At 32.8% G+C, this 16163-nt stretch overlaps 1 protein-coding gene across 1 annotated transcript; it reads right to left on the bottom strand.

The window, feature by feature from the left end:
• Window positions 1-6365: 6365 nt before the first annotated feature.
• LOC115891416 (odorant receptor 49b-like) lies at window positions 6366-15750 on the bottom strand. Its single transcript, XM_030911858.1, has 7 exons — window positions 15679-15750; window positions 10976-11182; window positions 10649-10890; window positions 7744-7843; window positions 7584-7688; window positions 7334-7489; window positions 6366-7187 (listed from the first exon to the last, which is right to left on the bottom strand). The coding sequence occupies exons 1-7, from the start codon at window positions 15748-15750 to the stop codon at window positions 7137-7139; spliced, it is 933 nt and encodes a 310-aa protein (XP_030767718.1). The 3' UTR covers window positions 6366-7136.
• Between the last annotated feature and the right edge of the window lie 413 nt (window positions 15751-16163).

The following is a 16163-nucleotide window of genomic DNA, read 5'->3' as shown; positions in this document are numbered from 1 at the left end:
TTAGATAAGCTTGTTTACGATGATTTGCTATGGCAATGTAGGGGCCATCATGAAACACATACACAAGAAGAAGTGCGAGCGCCTTGCTAAATATTGGAAAGTGAAATTGACGTTTAAATTTGACACTGTTGACAAGTCTACTGCTACTAGCGCCCCAAATATCGCTTGTAGGAACTACGGACTAGATTGTCACGCATGGCGGGAAGTTCAAAAAAATAAAAAATTTTAATTATTTATTTTAATTATGACATACATAAAAACATAAAAAATACATTATTTTTTAAAAATTTGTTTAATATCAATATCAAATATACAACACAAATTAATTTCACCACAATAAATTAATAAAATTAAAAGAATAATGTTACAAGTGGATCAAGAGACAAAATTAATTATAACAAAACTGAAAAAAATGGCGTCATAGATGGCTTAGAAATGAAGATATATATCATAATTTTGAAAGTAAAATTATATGAGAAATGTCATCGATCATCATTTTTAAGCCAACTGGACGATTATTTCAAACATACAAGCTGAGTTCGTTCATAGTGCTCTGAGAAATCTAGATAAACAAAGAATAATAAATTGAAAGTATTCCAGGGGAAAAGAGAGGAAAAACCTGTATCGTCTCTGATATCTGCCAGGGTATTGTTGAAAGTGTCATCTTTTTACTCGAAGTTTTCAGGTCGATCAAAAAGATGACATTTACAACAATACTTTGCCGTAACTTTCACAAATATCAGAGAGAGTGCCGGTATTGCCTCTCTTTTCCTCTGGGATGCTTTATATCTGTTGTTCTTTGTTTATCTATATTTCTCAGAGCATAATGCCGAACACGACGACAGTATATAATAATTTCAATATCCTAAGTGAAAAGAAAAAAGATCACCTTTCTGTTTTGTACTATGGTCCCTTTCTTCCGATGGCTCATCTCGTTGATATTTAGGAAGGTATCCATAAAATATATATTTTACTATCGGTCCTGGGATGAAAAAATATAAAATTCAATTTGATTTGATGATCCTTTTCTGTCACCTAAATCAGGAGAATGACAATGAGCATGTTAAGATGAAAAAAAAATATTTATCAACACTTTTACCTACACGTTTGTCCGAGGAGTTTTATCAAAAACCTATATTTGCCTAAATAATTTATGTATTAAATTTGCAAAGGAAACTGCAGCGTGTAAACAAAAGAAATAAAATGGCGACAAGTCAACGTCAACGACCCGACAAGGAGAAAAGTGGTGTTCGAATAACAAATTATGGGTCACCAAAAATTGTTTTGTCTCCTTTCAACGCACACTTTAGAAAGAAAAAGAGATGAACTGTAATCTGTAATACTGAAAGAACGTCAAGATTTTATCTGTCACTCTTGTCAATAATTTATCGGTAAAGGAGATTCCTAGAAAATCGCTTGTAGTCAAGTTTTGAACCATTGCCAGTTCTCCCATAAGTAGTGTCATCCACCTGGGGGCCATATAGACTTGGTGCATTTCAGTCTTTGAATAAGAAGACTAAGGAAGGAGCATAATGCTATCCATGTATTCATGCATGGTGGGCGGAAAAGCCACCATAAAAGCTCTCTAGGGTGGGGATCCTTGACAGTTCTGTTTGACGATTCATTTGACACATTTGAATTTGATTTGAAATTTTGTGGATTTGTCAGTCTTTACGGAGCTTATTTTATGTTATTTATTATTTATTCTACTACTGATAGTTGTATAAAGGTAGTAAATCTAGATGGAAATTGTGGCAGAACTTAAATTAACAGTGATACTATCGCGATTTATCGAAAAAGTCTCTAAAATAGTTGGTTGTGTAGCGTGCGGTAGATCTCGGCAAAAATTGAGTGAAATAATGGAACAACTTTTCGCTAGTAAGTGACTATGTAATATACATACGTGTAGTAAACCGATCATTTATGAAATTCACTTAAATTAACTAAATTATATATTTTTCTTGCATTTTAGCTTTTATTTATTACTTGTCAAGGATTAGATGTCAAAGAATTTAGATACGTTAATTTGACTTACCTGCTTCAGTAGCGTATCGGATGGTTGTGTTAATAAATACTTATTATAACTTATCTATTTTTATTAGAATTATATATTTTTATAACAATTTTAATAACTACCAACATTTATTCACAACGTAAAATAAAACAACAAATTATTGAGTCTACCCCACGTCTACCCTACATCATAGTTTTACATTTTTTAAATAATATTAGAACGACACTGATAAACCGGAATTTAAGTCGGCCATATTTGAGGCCCATCGCGGTGTACCTAAGATTTTTGATATGCTCCTTCCTTAGTTTTCTTATTCAAAGATTTCAGTTGATTTCAACAAATTCCGACCGCAGCGCTCTCTACGGCTGAAATCAGAAATGATTAACAATATAGTTCACGTCGCCGCCGCCGTCATATCGATCGCAATAAAATAATATTGAAGTCGGGGTTTTGTTATAATATTTCAGTATTTTAGTTTTTTGCTAGTGCCGTTATTGATACTGTAACGTTTTTAGTTCGTTACATGTCTTTTTTATATACAGGGTGGTCCAAATTGTATTCCGGAAACTTTGTATTCTGCAGATAAAAATAGTTAAAAAAGTTCTTATAAATGTATGTCCTAAAATGCTTCCTTTCAGAGATACAGGGTGTAGAAGTTTCATTTTTATTTCGATTTTTTCTAAATAATTTCTGAAGTAACGTCAATATTTGAATGAAAATTGGTGTCTGGAAGTTTTTTGAGATGAGAAATTTGATTTTGGTGTCAATATAACTCCTACTAGTAGAGGGCGCCACCTACATGTGTTTTAACTGTTTTGAAGCGTAATAACTTTTTGTCTGTACCTGTATAAAACTACTGAGTGAAAAAATATACATCTCTGTGACTTTTTACGTAAAAAATCTCTTTGTAAAAATCACTACGGGCAACCGTTCTTAAGATATTTAGAATGGAAATAAACAATACATGTCATTATTGACGAAAAATAAACACGTTGAGAAGATAGTTATTTCACTAAAATAATACATTTGGGAAATTTTTATTTTTTTAAATTAATCATAATTTTTTCTGCAAAAAATGATGATAAAACAGTTTCTATTGAACTTTTAGCACAAAAACATTCAAATTTATGATTTCAGTCTAATAACTATTTAGTCAACATGTTTAATTTATGTCAATGATGACAGGTATTGATAATTTCGATTCCAAATATCTCGAAAACCATTACTCGTAGCGATTTTTACCAAAAGACCTTTTTCACGTAAAAAACGTCGCAAGTGTATATTTTTTCACTCAGTAGTTTTATACAGGTACGGACGAAAAGTTATTACTCTTCAAACAAGTTAAAAAATATGTAGGTGGCGCCCTCTACTAGTAGCAGTCATATTGATATCAAAATCAAATTTCTCATGTCAAAAAACTCCCAGACACCAATTTTCATCCAAATATTGACCTTACTTCAGAAATTATTTGTAAAAAATCGAAATAAAAATGAAACTTTTACACCCTGTATCTCCGAAATTAAGCTTTTTGAACATACCTTTATACGAACTTTTTTACTTATTTTTATCTGCAGAATATGCTGCCAAAGTTTCCGGAATACTATTCGGACCACCCTGTATATGATATATGATGTCTGGCGTATCGTCACCCGATTCCGTATCGTTCAGGCCTGATAATTTGTTTGAGGCGCTTGGCGTAATTTTTACGTTCTGTACAGGGTTGCCAGATTGGGCTATTTATAGCCGAGTGGGCTATCTTTAGGGACGGTCTCGCGACTGAAAATTGTTGTTGGCTCCATCTCCTAGTTTGGGCTATTTTAAACTACTAAATGACTATGATAAATTGTTGCTCTCTTAGATAAGCGACACAAACTTCGAATCATCTTCGAATACTAAAGATGACAAAAAAACAAGCGTTGTTTATTGAGCAAAGCCTACTAGCGCTACTAGCAACACGTATTTTATTCTCAGGTACTTTTTGGTAAAAAAAGCGTTTATTGCGTAATGGTTTCCATCGAGATAGTTAAACATAGAAAAAATACATTGTAATTATATGTGTAGACGATAAGAGGCAACAGTTTAAAACTATTTAAAAGATGTATCGACAAATTGGCTAAAGAATATTTATTTACTACCTAAAGTTGGTGATTTGGTTTATATAGGAGTTACAGTTTTGGTCTTTCGGCACAGGCTCTAGTAGAGGTAAGTCTAGTCTAAGAATTATATTTTTAATAATTAGGATTTCGAACTGTTTATTAGCATTATATGATTATATATTTATCATCAAAATCAGTTATACATATGTAGCGTATGATCGACAAAAACGGCGTCAACGATGGCTATGAAAGGAAGATCCCTGTTACATTTAATATGTAAAATTATATCGGGAATTGCATCCTCATTTCCCAGCCAACTGGATGCCGTTTTTTTTTTTTTGATAATACGGTATAATTATTAAAGTAGATAGGTGTAGACAAAAAAGTGGTGACATGCCAGAATTCCCTCCTTTGATTTATTATATGAAGGTTTATAAATGAGAATATAAAAGTCTATACAGGGTGTTTCAAAAAACATGTGCCATCTCTGGTGGGAGATTCCTCACGTAAAAAAGAGATTTACTTTTCATATCAACAGTCCGATTCTGCTTTGTTTCGTAGCAACAGGAGGTTATAAAGTCTTTTTTCGATTTATTATAAGTTTCTTGTTAAGTGCTTTGAGCGATTCAAATGAAATATGGAGGGTAAAAGTTAGTATGAGTGCTATACAGGGTGGCCCATCGAAAAGTTCCGCAAGGCCTAACGGCCAGGGTAACTTTTTTTTCAGAAAATTCAAAAACACGTCAATTTTGTTTGTGATGGGGACAACTTTTGCCCCAAAAATGATTGCAAAATCTTCAACGCTTTAAGCGGGTGTGTCATGCCCCAACTTTTTTCAAATGGGAAGGGGGGTCAAGTGGCGCCGCAATGAAAAGAGCTTTCTATTCTCTATACTTTCCCGCTTCGTTTTTGAAAATCGGTCGAGTGATTGAGAAAATACGAAGGATTGAAATTTGAAAAGTTTATTTTAAAACATTTATCAGAGTAAATGATAAGGATAAATTCCTTCGACAAATTTGCTGTTTTTTTTTATTATTTCTAGATGTTTACGTATTTTTTCACTTGCCACAAGGTTGAACGATCAGGTGCGGTAGTTGCTAGATAGCTGTTCTGTGACTTGTGCGTTGAAGTTCTTCTCAATATCGTTAAACTTTTTAAACAATTGTGGTGTAGTCACTTGCAGAAAAAGTGGAAATAATCGAACTTTATTTTAAAAATAATGAATATGGCAATCGGGTTCCGCAGATATTCAATGAATGCAATCCTGACAATGACCTTTATGGCAAAATTGTTCGCGAGTTAGTAGCAAAATTTCGCAAAACTGGTTCCGTTATGAATAAAAAGAGGCAGAGTTATCCTGTAGTAAATAAATGAAGCTATGGAGGTATTCGTATTGGGCCAAGTTGCCTTTGATAGTACTCTGAGTACAAGAAAATTAGCCAATGCAAAATTAGCCGGCGTGAATCGTACAAGTGTCCAAAGGATATTAAAAAAACACGAAGTGTAGTATTATTAGCGAAAGTGTGTAGGGCCATTTAATGGCAATTAAAAGTTATATTATCTTGATATTTTATCCATTTGGATCTCCTCGATGAGATAAAAGCAATTATTAATTTTATTAAAATTCATAAAACTGATGTACAGGGTGGGTCAAATTGGGCGTTTTAAAGGGAAACACCCTTTTCTATAGGAGATAGACAAAAACTAAACTAATAAGGGTGTCTAAGCTCAATCTAAAAAAAATATAATGGTGAAAACCGCACATCGATATCTGTTGTGTTTTTCAAAAATGTCAATTTTTAACAAATCGCTGTAACTTTCTTGCAATGGAAAATTTTATATTTTTATGAAAACATTTTCAGAGCACCTTTTTACGTAGAATTTAACGGTTTAAATATAATTTTCTTAAAATTAATAATTTTAGAGTTATCAACAGAAAAATTGATTTCTTATTTAGGACACCCTGTATATTTTTAATTAACTGAAAAGGACGTAAAATTAAATTTCCAAAAATATAGCACACTTGATATTTTGTTATAGTCCCCTTCGAAATACAGAATTTTTATTTTTCGGCACTCATGTTTTCTCAAGATTTGTTTTTGCGGCATTGATTTCAAAAGATTTCTGTATATTGATTGACAATTTTAGACACTATTTTGGATAATTTTGAAAGAAAATACGATTTTATAAAAGTTGGTTCTCCAGTAAAATAAGTTGCATGATTCTTTCTTAAAATTAACAATTTATATCCAGCTTGTATCTTATACTCGTAAAATACACTAATAAAATTTAAAAGTATTAAGCTAGCCACACACGCAAGGTTTTTCCTCAAGACATAACGCCGCAGTAGACGTCTTGAAGATTTTTTTTCAAGTTCGGATGACCCACACACGGAGATTTTACGTTAGTTCGTGACTCGTCTATACAGGTTGAGTCTTAAATAAGTACAAATATTTTTAGGGGTAGTATATATCGACCCCAATTTTTTTTAGTTTTTAGTTAAAAAATATAATTTGTTGATAATATGGCCGCAAAATAGGTAGTAGTTTAAATTTACAAGGAAGAAATCCAGAAAAGATCCTGTGGTTCTCAAAATTTTGACAAAAAATAATTTTTTGGGGGAAATTTTCAAAGTAAAATATCTCGGTTATTTTAGATTTATTTGAAAAACGGCAAAGCGAAAATATGTTTATTTTATCGAGATCTACCAGCTCTGAAAATATTTGCACTTATTTAAGACTCACCCTGTATAGCACAGTTATTCACAATAGTTTTCGATAAAGATTTTGTAGACTGTGCAGTGTGCAGCCCTCCGACAACCTAATGGTTTTAACAACTTTTATCTCGAGGAAAAACTGTATGTGTGCGGCTACCTTTATAATATGAGATATAGTTACTAACAGATAAATTTTAACACTATAATTATTAATAAGCACATCTATAAGCACTAATAGATATGTGAAGCGAATCTAGTGTAATAGAGGCTACTCTTAAAACCACTGTTGAACTCTTGATTATAGAAAACCTTAATTCACACCATACATCAACATTATATATGAATATGTCGCTTTCAGGATCTAAAAAAACATTTATATTATTATTAATACAATTAATCCTAAGTCTTCAGTTAACTTCAGTATATTACTGAAGCAATACCAATATGTAGTGTTAATTACACTACCTTATAAACTTTTCTGAGAATTACTTTCTGAGAACTACTTACAGCAATAAACGAATCTAGAGACATAACGCTAAATGGACCAATAAAAAGTTTTAACGCTTTCTGTGATCTCATCATAAACACATGCATCATAAACTTTACTTTGGGTGGCTGCTCGTACCAGTTGCTTTCCCATATAGCCACTCCCAACTCACTACTCTGTAATTTATTAATAATTGATTGATAAAGTTATAAATACTATCCATCTATCATTAGAACTGGTTTAATTCTGACAAAAACCTAATAAACTCACCAACACAATGACGTCATTTGCATAATAATAATAGAGAATCAATCTTAAGATCATCCCAAGAAAAAACGCTCCAACGAATAGTACTAACATTAGCGATATTGGATTCTAAAACGTCAGTAACATTAATAGAAATTAATATAATCTCAGTAATACAACTCACCCCTAAAATTTGCGTTAAAATGGTAGCTATTTGTAGGGAACTTTGTAGAAAATCGAATATCATTAAAATACTCATGCTTTCATTAAAATTATCCACATATCTGAAATTCAAAAAAAAAGGTGATGAAAAAGTTTTACTATGATCCTTGTTTACTATGATGAAAGTTTGGATTGTGGCGGAAATTACTTTGGAATTAATTCATAGTCCTAAAAATCAAAAGGCGTTTCTATGGTAGTATAATTTAGATTTCATTCTTTAATATATGGGTACTATTAATTTTGATTAACGTCACATTTTTTTTCTGTAGTTAAAGTATCACATTTTCTGATAATTATTGTCACCCTTGTCGTAGCAATGAACAAAATAAATGTTGTGCTTCTTTATCATTTTTAAACAGTAAAAAATATGACATTAATTAAAATAATTCTATAAACAACAATCAATCAAAGAATGAAAACAAAATTCGAATTGTTTTGATTTTTAGGACTTATGCTTCATTCAGAACCTCGCAATTAGTGGATTAAATTAGTGGTTTCAATTACACTTTATACTTAAAAAACACAATTAAAATTAATAGAATATCCTGGCAACAGCTTGCGCTAATCAGTTGAATCCATAGAGAAAGCCTAATATTTAGCTCATAAAACAATAAACTTTTGATTTCTAACCATATTTTCTCTTGACGGATGATAATCAAAGGCCAAAATGACATATGTCGCAAGTTTTGAACTTTAATTAGTAGACAAGTTAAAAGTTTGGTAACTTTTGCCACTAATTGAAAATTCCGACCGATTTTAACGTTTTAAATGCTTACATTCAAATTCGAGAAACAAACTTCTACCCCAACTAGCATTTATAGTGGCAGATACGTAACTGCTACTATCAAAGCCACTACAAAGTGGGCTGTGACCATCGGCCGCTACGTCATATATTCGTAGCTGCTAAGTAACTGCGACCAAGATGGGGAAAGATTTTGAGTAGCCGGGTAGTGTCTTGGGTACTGTGTGCCACTCAAAGAGTTACTATGATGTGTTACTATAAAGTAGCCTACTGGTGAATGCGACTTATCTGTTATGAAGCTGCCTAGTCGCGAGTTTGTGGCAGCCAAGTGTTATCCACCGACATGTAGAGCTATCGTTAAGCTGTTAAACTTCATTCATAAAAATAAATAATGTCATGATGGAAAATAATTATGGAGGCCATTATTATTTTTTCGTTATTTACCGTGCGATTTTAATGCCTTTTTTAGCTAAATTCCAGAACGCAATCGACGTACTTTACTGAATAAAATAGTGGGTTTATACGACAAAATGTTTGAGCGCCTCTCAAAATATTTCAAGTTATTATATTATTTGAAATAGAAACTCATGTAGTAATTAAACAATAATAATAATTTGCTTGAAACTGGGGTCAAACTTTAAAATATTAGTCCACCGTCAGAAATAACAAAATAACTAAGGAAGAAAGCTTTAATCTAGGTATATTTAGCTTGAAAACGCATAATGTTTGAGTCATTTGACTGTTCGCCTAAAGTCATAAAAAAATATGGCAGTTTAATCTGAAAAATACTTTATAGTTCCGTAATATGCTTCCACAAAGTACCGGGAACAATAACATATTAGGCCAACACTAGACGTTTCGACCTTTAAAATCTTCGGATTGATAAAGTGGCAATTATAGCTACCCAAAGGTGACTTTATAGAAAAAATAACTTTTTTGGAACTACTATACATTCCATTGGTGCCACTATAACGTTCCGCCTTGTCCTTTAAAGTTCCAATTTGGCAACGCGACGACGCGAAATGGAAACGAAAAATCTACAGAAACAGCTTCAAAAATGTCACAGTCACTACCTGATTTATGATGTTCATCAGTAGGATTATAGAATGATGTAGTTTTTGTTTCTGATGTTGATGCTTCGGCTCGCAGTGATTCCTTTTGCTTAATTCTTCTGTAGAAAGTATACTAGAATATCTAAATTTCTTTTTATACACCTTAGGCATTTTACTAAATTTTAATAAAACTTAAATACAAGTAAAAGAAAACACTAAAACAGAGCAGCACCACGATGCGATCTAAGGCAATTACATTTTAATAAATGTAATATATACCCTAATGGGTATATTAAGTTATATGGACACTATAAAGTAGCCGTTTTTGATCCCCGTGACTTTTTAGTGGCAATGGATGAGCGACGGCTACTGTATAGTGACCTAGGAAGGAGCAGTAACCATTTTCCTACTTTTAATGCTACTATAAATTAGAAGTAACTAGGTGTCGTGGCCGCGACTACCCCGTAACTTAAATATTTTCTATAAAGTAACAAAACTTAATGGAGGCATTATGGTAGCACTTGTTAGTAACTTTGAAAAGTTACTATAAAGTGTTTGGTCTTTTATGGTGTCATATTCGAAGATTCGGGTAGTTCCAGCCACTTCTTTAAATTACATGTTTGCGACTTGCAATCGGGGTGTTCACTTTTATGTTAGGTAGGCACTAACCAGTCACTCTCGAAATATACTTCAAAGTGACTATTCCTTATAGAATAACATTTTAAGTTGGCCTAAGAACTATAATTTAGGGGCAGTGACATTTTAAACAGGACTGGGAACTATATTTGCTAGTTGGGACACTAATTGAAACCACTAATGTATTCCACTAATTGCGCGGTTTTTAATGAAACTTTAGGAAAAATTCAACAATATTTTCATTATTTTTTTTATTTAATATAAAAATAGTAGATAAATGGGATTAACCATTTTAGAACAAGCAATTTTTTTTTTTAATATTTTTTTCCCAAAATGTCAATAATAAAAAGGTTTTCCTCTTGTAAAGACAAATCCGGAGACATACTATAGATACCCACCTCATAATCCAATCTAATCATAAAAACATAGCACTATACCTTATAATTTCCTTATGCCTCCTAATGCATTCACGAAAAGTCGTATAAGAAGCATCTTCATCGTTTTCAATGTTATTCAACCTCTTTACATTATCCATGTACGTACTAAAATTCTTAAGGACATGGTGTAGGATCCTAATTTGTCCAGTTGGATACACTATAAGACTAAACATCAATATATCCGTGTACGTTACAAAAGAAGCTCCAATTAGGCTATCAAATATATGCCAGACATATGCGGTCTAAAAATAAAAGTTTGCGTATTTTCTTATTACATTTGAGTAGGGTAGTTTTTTATACAAATATTATGCTTTATGCTTAGCTTACCAAATAGTAGACCTGTTCATCAAAGGGGAACCAAGAGGATAGCGGTAGATTTTTAATAAAATATGTTGAATTTCCACTAGAAATGTAATAGCCGTGAAGAAACACTGGTCTGAGAATGTACAGCATCGTGATTATAAACAAAATCAGTAAATAATATTTGCATTTGCTACCTGTATCTCTGGCACAGTCGTCGTAAATTTCAATTACCTTAAAATTCAGTTTAACTTTAACAAATTTGTAATTAATATAATATTAGTAATATAGACATGAACGCCAGTGATGATGAGTATTGCCAGTATGCAAGTGAATATGTGATTTACAGTGGTGGCCAAAAGTATGGAAACTTTTTACTTTTTAAAATATCACAGAAAATATTGCTATGCTTAAACTCTCAGGAATATAAATGAACAGCTTATCAGCAAATAAAAGTATTCCAAAAATTACACAGCGAAAAAAATCTGTTTAGCAGTTTTTGTAGGAGAACAATAGATTTCTTGTAGCCAAAAGTATGGAAACCATAAATAAATACATTAAAATTATTTAGTTTAAGCTGATAAACGGTACGATTTGCTTCAGATAAATATAAACATCATGCCCAAGTCTAAATATTTCTCTACGGATTTAAAAAATAAAATAGTTGAATTATACAAGAGCGGTTATAAACAAATTCAAATAAGTAAAAATTTAAACATTTTAAAAGGCACCGTTTCGAAAATAATTCGTAAATTTAATAAAACAGGGAACGTTTCAACAGCTTTTAAGTCAGGAAGACCAAGAAAGGACAATGAAAGTAATGAAGAGAATATCAATGGGAGATCCAAGAAAAACATCCACAGACATATCTCGAGAAATGGGTGAAAGGGGAATATCGGTGTCTGCACGCACGGTGAGAAGAAGGTTGGATGACATGGGACTTTTTGGAAGAGTTGCGGTGAAGAAACCACTAATATCAAAGAAAAATAGGATGGCCCGCTTTAAATTTGCTCAAGATCAGCTCAAGAATACTGTACTGTTTAGCAACGAAAGCAAGTTTCACCTGTTTGGTAGTGACGGGAGACGTTATGTCCGAAGACCAAAAGGTACACGGTACAGCCATAAGTACCAGATGCCCACAGTAAAACATAGGGGTGGGAGTATAATGGTATGGGGGTGTTTTTCTCGCTCAGGTGTTGGTCCTCTTGTTAAAATTGATGGGATAATGGACCGTTTTTTTACAAAGACATATTGGAGAATAATATGCTGTCTCATGCTGATGAAGAAATGCCACTCAGATGGTTGTTCCAGCAAGACAATGATCCCAAGCATAAATCTCGGTTTGTTCAAAATTGGTTAAATGAACATAATGTTCAACTAATGGATTGGCCCTCACAGTCTCCGGATCTTAACCCCATAGAAAATTTATGGGACCATTTGGATAGCAAAATTCGAAACCATTCTATTTCAAATAAAAATGAATTATGGGAAATGCTAAAAACTGAATGGGCGGCCATTTCCAGTAAAGATTGTACGAGATTGATCGATTCGATGCCACGAAGATGTAGAGAAGTAATGAATTCAAAGGTACATTCCACTAAATATTAGTAATTTTTATATTATCTTGAATTTTAATAAACATTCTTCTTAAGTTTCCATACTTTTGACCAAGAAAATATTCATAATTTTTTATATATTTTTTGATAGCTGTAATTTTTTATTTAAATGTATTAGGTTTTGTAGGAAATTATTTGTAGGTCACGATTATATAAGTCGTTTTATTTCATATTTTAATTTCTCAGCATAAATGACAAATTAAAAAAGTTTCCATACTTTTGGCCACCACTGTATGTATATATTACTACAACAAGACTGGCCCTGCAAGATCAAGACTATTTATTAGACTTCATGACCAAGACAAATGCAGTCTTGGTCTGCGATAGGTAACGATAGGTAACATCGGCAAAGAGGAGGAGATCTCCTCAAAGATACAGAAAGTCTTAGAAGAAATTCACGGCTGCTGCACACTAGAATAACAAAGTGTAAATCCACAGAAACCTGCGATCATCCTATTCAGCAGAAGAAGAAAAATAGACAAATTGAAACCGCCCACACTTCTTGGTGAGATAATTCCGTTTGCGGAAGAAGTTCAGTATCTAGGATTAAACCTGGACAAAAAAAAGTTGCCTATTATCACAAAAAAGTTACCTATTATCAGTTGCCTGGTGGCAGAAAGCCAACCAAACAACGGCAAGGTATAAAACCCTACTCGACTTACCCACTCTTCAAATTCTTTTGGAAATAGAGGCGAGAGCTACATAATATATATAAATAAATAAATAAATGCCTTTATTGTCAAAAAATTTTTCAATTTGTAGACAAAGGTAAACTAACAAACAAAGTAAAAAAACAAGGTACACAAACAAACAAACAAAAGATAATACAAAACATTATACAAATAATATTCTCTCTAGTCTTATTGTTTAAAATAAACATTTATAAATGTTTACAATGTCAAAGAACAAAAAAATAAAAATTATATTCAAAAATATTTAGTTAGTTTATAGTAAAATATCAATGACCTCTGAATAAATTTGAGTAAATTTATTTCGATGTCATTAGTAAATATAGCAATAGCAAACATTACACCAGTGTTTACAAGATCAAATTCGATTTTCAAAATATAATTCATTTACGGCGTAGAAAGCCTTGTCTAGTAAATAAGAGTTCAATGCTTTCAGAGCTTCAGAGCGAAATGAAAAAAATGATGTTATGGATTTGATTTCAAATGGCAGGTGATTGTGCATTTTTTTCGATTGTATAATATTGAACTTTTAACTAACTCTAAGCGTGGGGTGGGTAGATAAAGATCTTGCTCTGACCTGAGTGGATAAGTGTGAGATGGCCTTTCTTGAGAAGCTGATACATGTTTACGTATTAGGCAAACGGATTCAAATATAAATAAGGAAGGAAGAGTCAATATTTTTAATTCTTTAAAAAAGTCCCGGCAATGAGTTCTGCTGTTCAGTCCCAGTGAATATCGAACAGCTCTCTTCTGGAGCTTGAAAATACGGTCAAATTGAGTCGCACAACACGTACCCCAGAATGGAAGGGCATACCTGAGGTGCGACTCAAAAAGCGCATAATAAACATTTCTAGCCACTGACAAGTTAAGCTCCTTAGAAACAGACCTTAATGCAAAACAGGCAGAGCTCAATTTTTTCGACAAAGCTTCGATAGGTACGTCCCATTTCAGAGAATTGTCCACAACAAGCCCTAAGAATTTCACAGATTTTACGACGTCAATGGAGGTGTTGTTGAGTACAAAAGGCTGCAGCGAGTTTTTATACGACAAAGCTTTAGTTTTAGAAATGTTGAGACTCAGGAGGTTCGAGTCGCACCAAGATTTAATAGTGATTAAGTCATTTGATATAATCCTATGAAGTGCCGTGACGTCCTTGTTGCTCCAAGTGAAGCTAGTGTCATCCGCAAAAAGACATATTTTGCCACTGATGTTTATGTTAGCAACGTCGTTAATAAAAACAAGAAACAAAATAGGGCCTAGTACTGAGCCTTGTGGTACTCAACATTCTATTGGCTTGCTAGAAGACAACGTGGTATCCACCCTCACAAGTTGACTTCTGTTGCTCAGACACGACTTAAACCATTCGAGAGATGATCCCCTGAACCCATAGTGCTGCAGTTTATTAATTAGGATCTTATGATTTACACAATCGAACGCCTCAGAAAAATCACAGAAAATTGTTGCTGCAGAATGATGGTTGTTTAGGCTGAAGTAAACTTTATTAAGGTGGGAAAACATAGCGTCATTTGTGGACTTGTTGCTTAGAAATCCAAATTGATATTCAGTAAGTATTTTGTACTTAAACAGAAAAGATACCAGCCTTCTTTTAACCACCTTTCTATGATCTTAGATAGCGTTGGAAGGAGTGCAATTGGGCGATAGTTAGAAGCTTCATCTTTGTCTTCTCCTTTATGCAGAGGAATGATTATTGCCGTCTTAAGACATTCTGGAAAAATACCATTTTGGAACGACATGTTTATTAAAGTTGTTAGGTGTTTCAGAGTGCTTTCTGGCAGATTCGAACACATTTTTAAAGTTAGCCCGTCGGTCCCAGAAGAGGATTTATTTTTGATGGTATTAATTGTACTGCGAAGCTCTTCTAAAACTACGGGCGAAAAAAAGAAACTGTGTAAGTTTACATTATCATTAGAGAGATAAGAGAGTCAATAAATAGAGAATGAATGCCAAGGAACAATCAAGTTCATACAAAACCGACAAGTAGATGAATTGTAAGCTGTATTCTTTTTACCTACAGAAAATGTTAGTATATCTCATTACTAAGATATAATAAGATAAGACAAATTGAGATGAGTTAAGATGAATAAAAAAATGAACAGTTCGGTTCACGCTAACAGCGATTTATAACCTCTTTCGTATTTCGTCTCACTTAAAATTTAGCTAGCTACTAACTAAACTAAGCCAGCTGACATGCAAGCTCAGTTGGGACAAGGGAGAGATTTTATCAAGATTTTATCTCAGTTCAAACTCGATTTATGACAAATAAATAGAACCTGCTAAATTTACTGATACAGTTAAGATTAAGTATCTTAGTTGAACTCAATTTAACTCACTTAAAAAGTGAGTTAAATTGAGTTCAGCTAAGATACTGACTACTAAGATCACTATGACTAAGATGTGAAACTACCTTTTGATCTTTAGTACTTCTAATGTAAGCTTCTGAATGAATAATTTGTCTGATAAGATTTCTAACGCCCATATGGGTTTTTATAATCAACTGCCTCACCACTGTGGCTGTGTAAATCAGAGTAATACATAAATTACGGGAGATTTCGTCAAGTCTGGGATCCGATTCGGCAACCAAATCAAATAATTTTATATAAGCCGTAAGCAGAAAAAATATGTAATAACCAAGCATCAATACTGAGTATCTGGCATAAAGCATTTGAAGCACACTGTTGTCTTGAAACATAAACTCGGCCGGGAAAATACCTAAAGACGATGAACATATCATCGGTATTGATAAATGAGTCGATTTTGGGTATACCTAAAAAATAATTGAAGAATCGACTTGGAACTAGATAAGTATAAAATATTCTTACTGTCATTTTTAAAATGATTTCTCTGTAAAACTTCTTGTTCGTTTAACTGCTTTAGCCAGAATAGTAATGT

Source organism: Sitophilus oryzae, unplaced genomic scaffold, assembly GCF_002938485.1.
Source record: "Sitophilus oryzae breed Bouriz unplaced genomic scaffold, Soryzae_2.0 scaffold_1181_pilon_pilon, whole genome shotgun sequence".
NCBI lineage: Eukaryota > Metazoa > Arthropoda > Insecta > Coleoptera > Curculionidae > Sitophilus > Sitophilus oryzae.
Note: the sequence above shows the minus strand (reverse complement) of the source record. Positions and strands in the feature narration are given on the sequence as shown.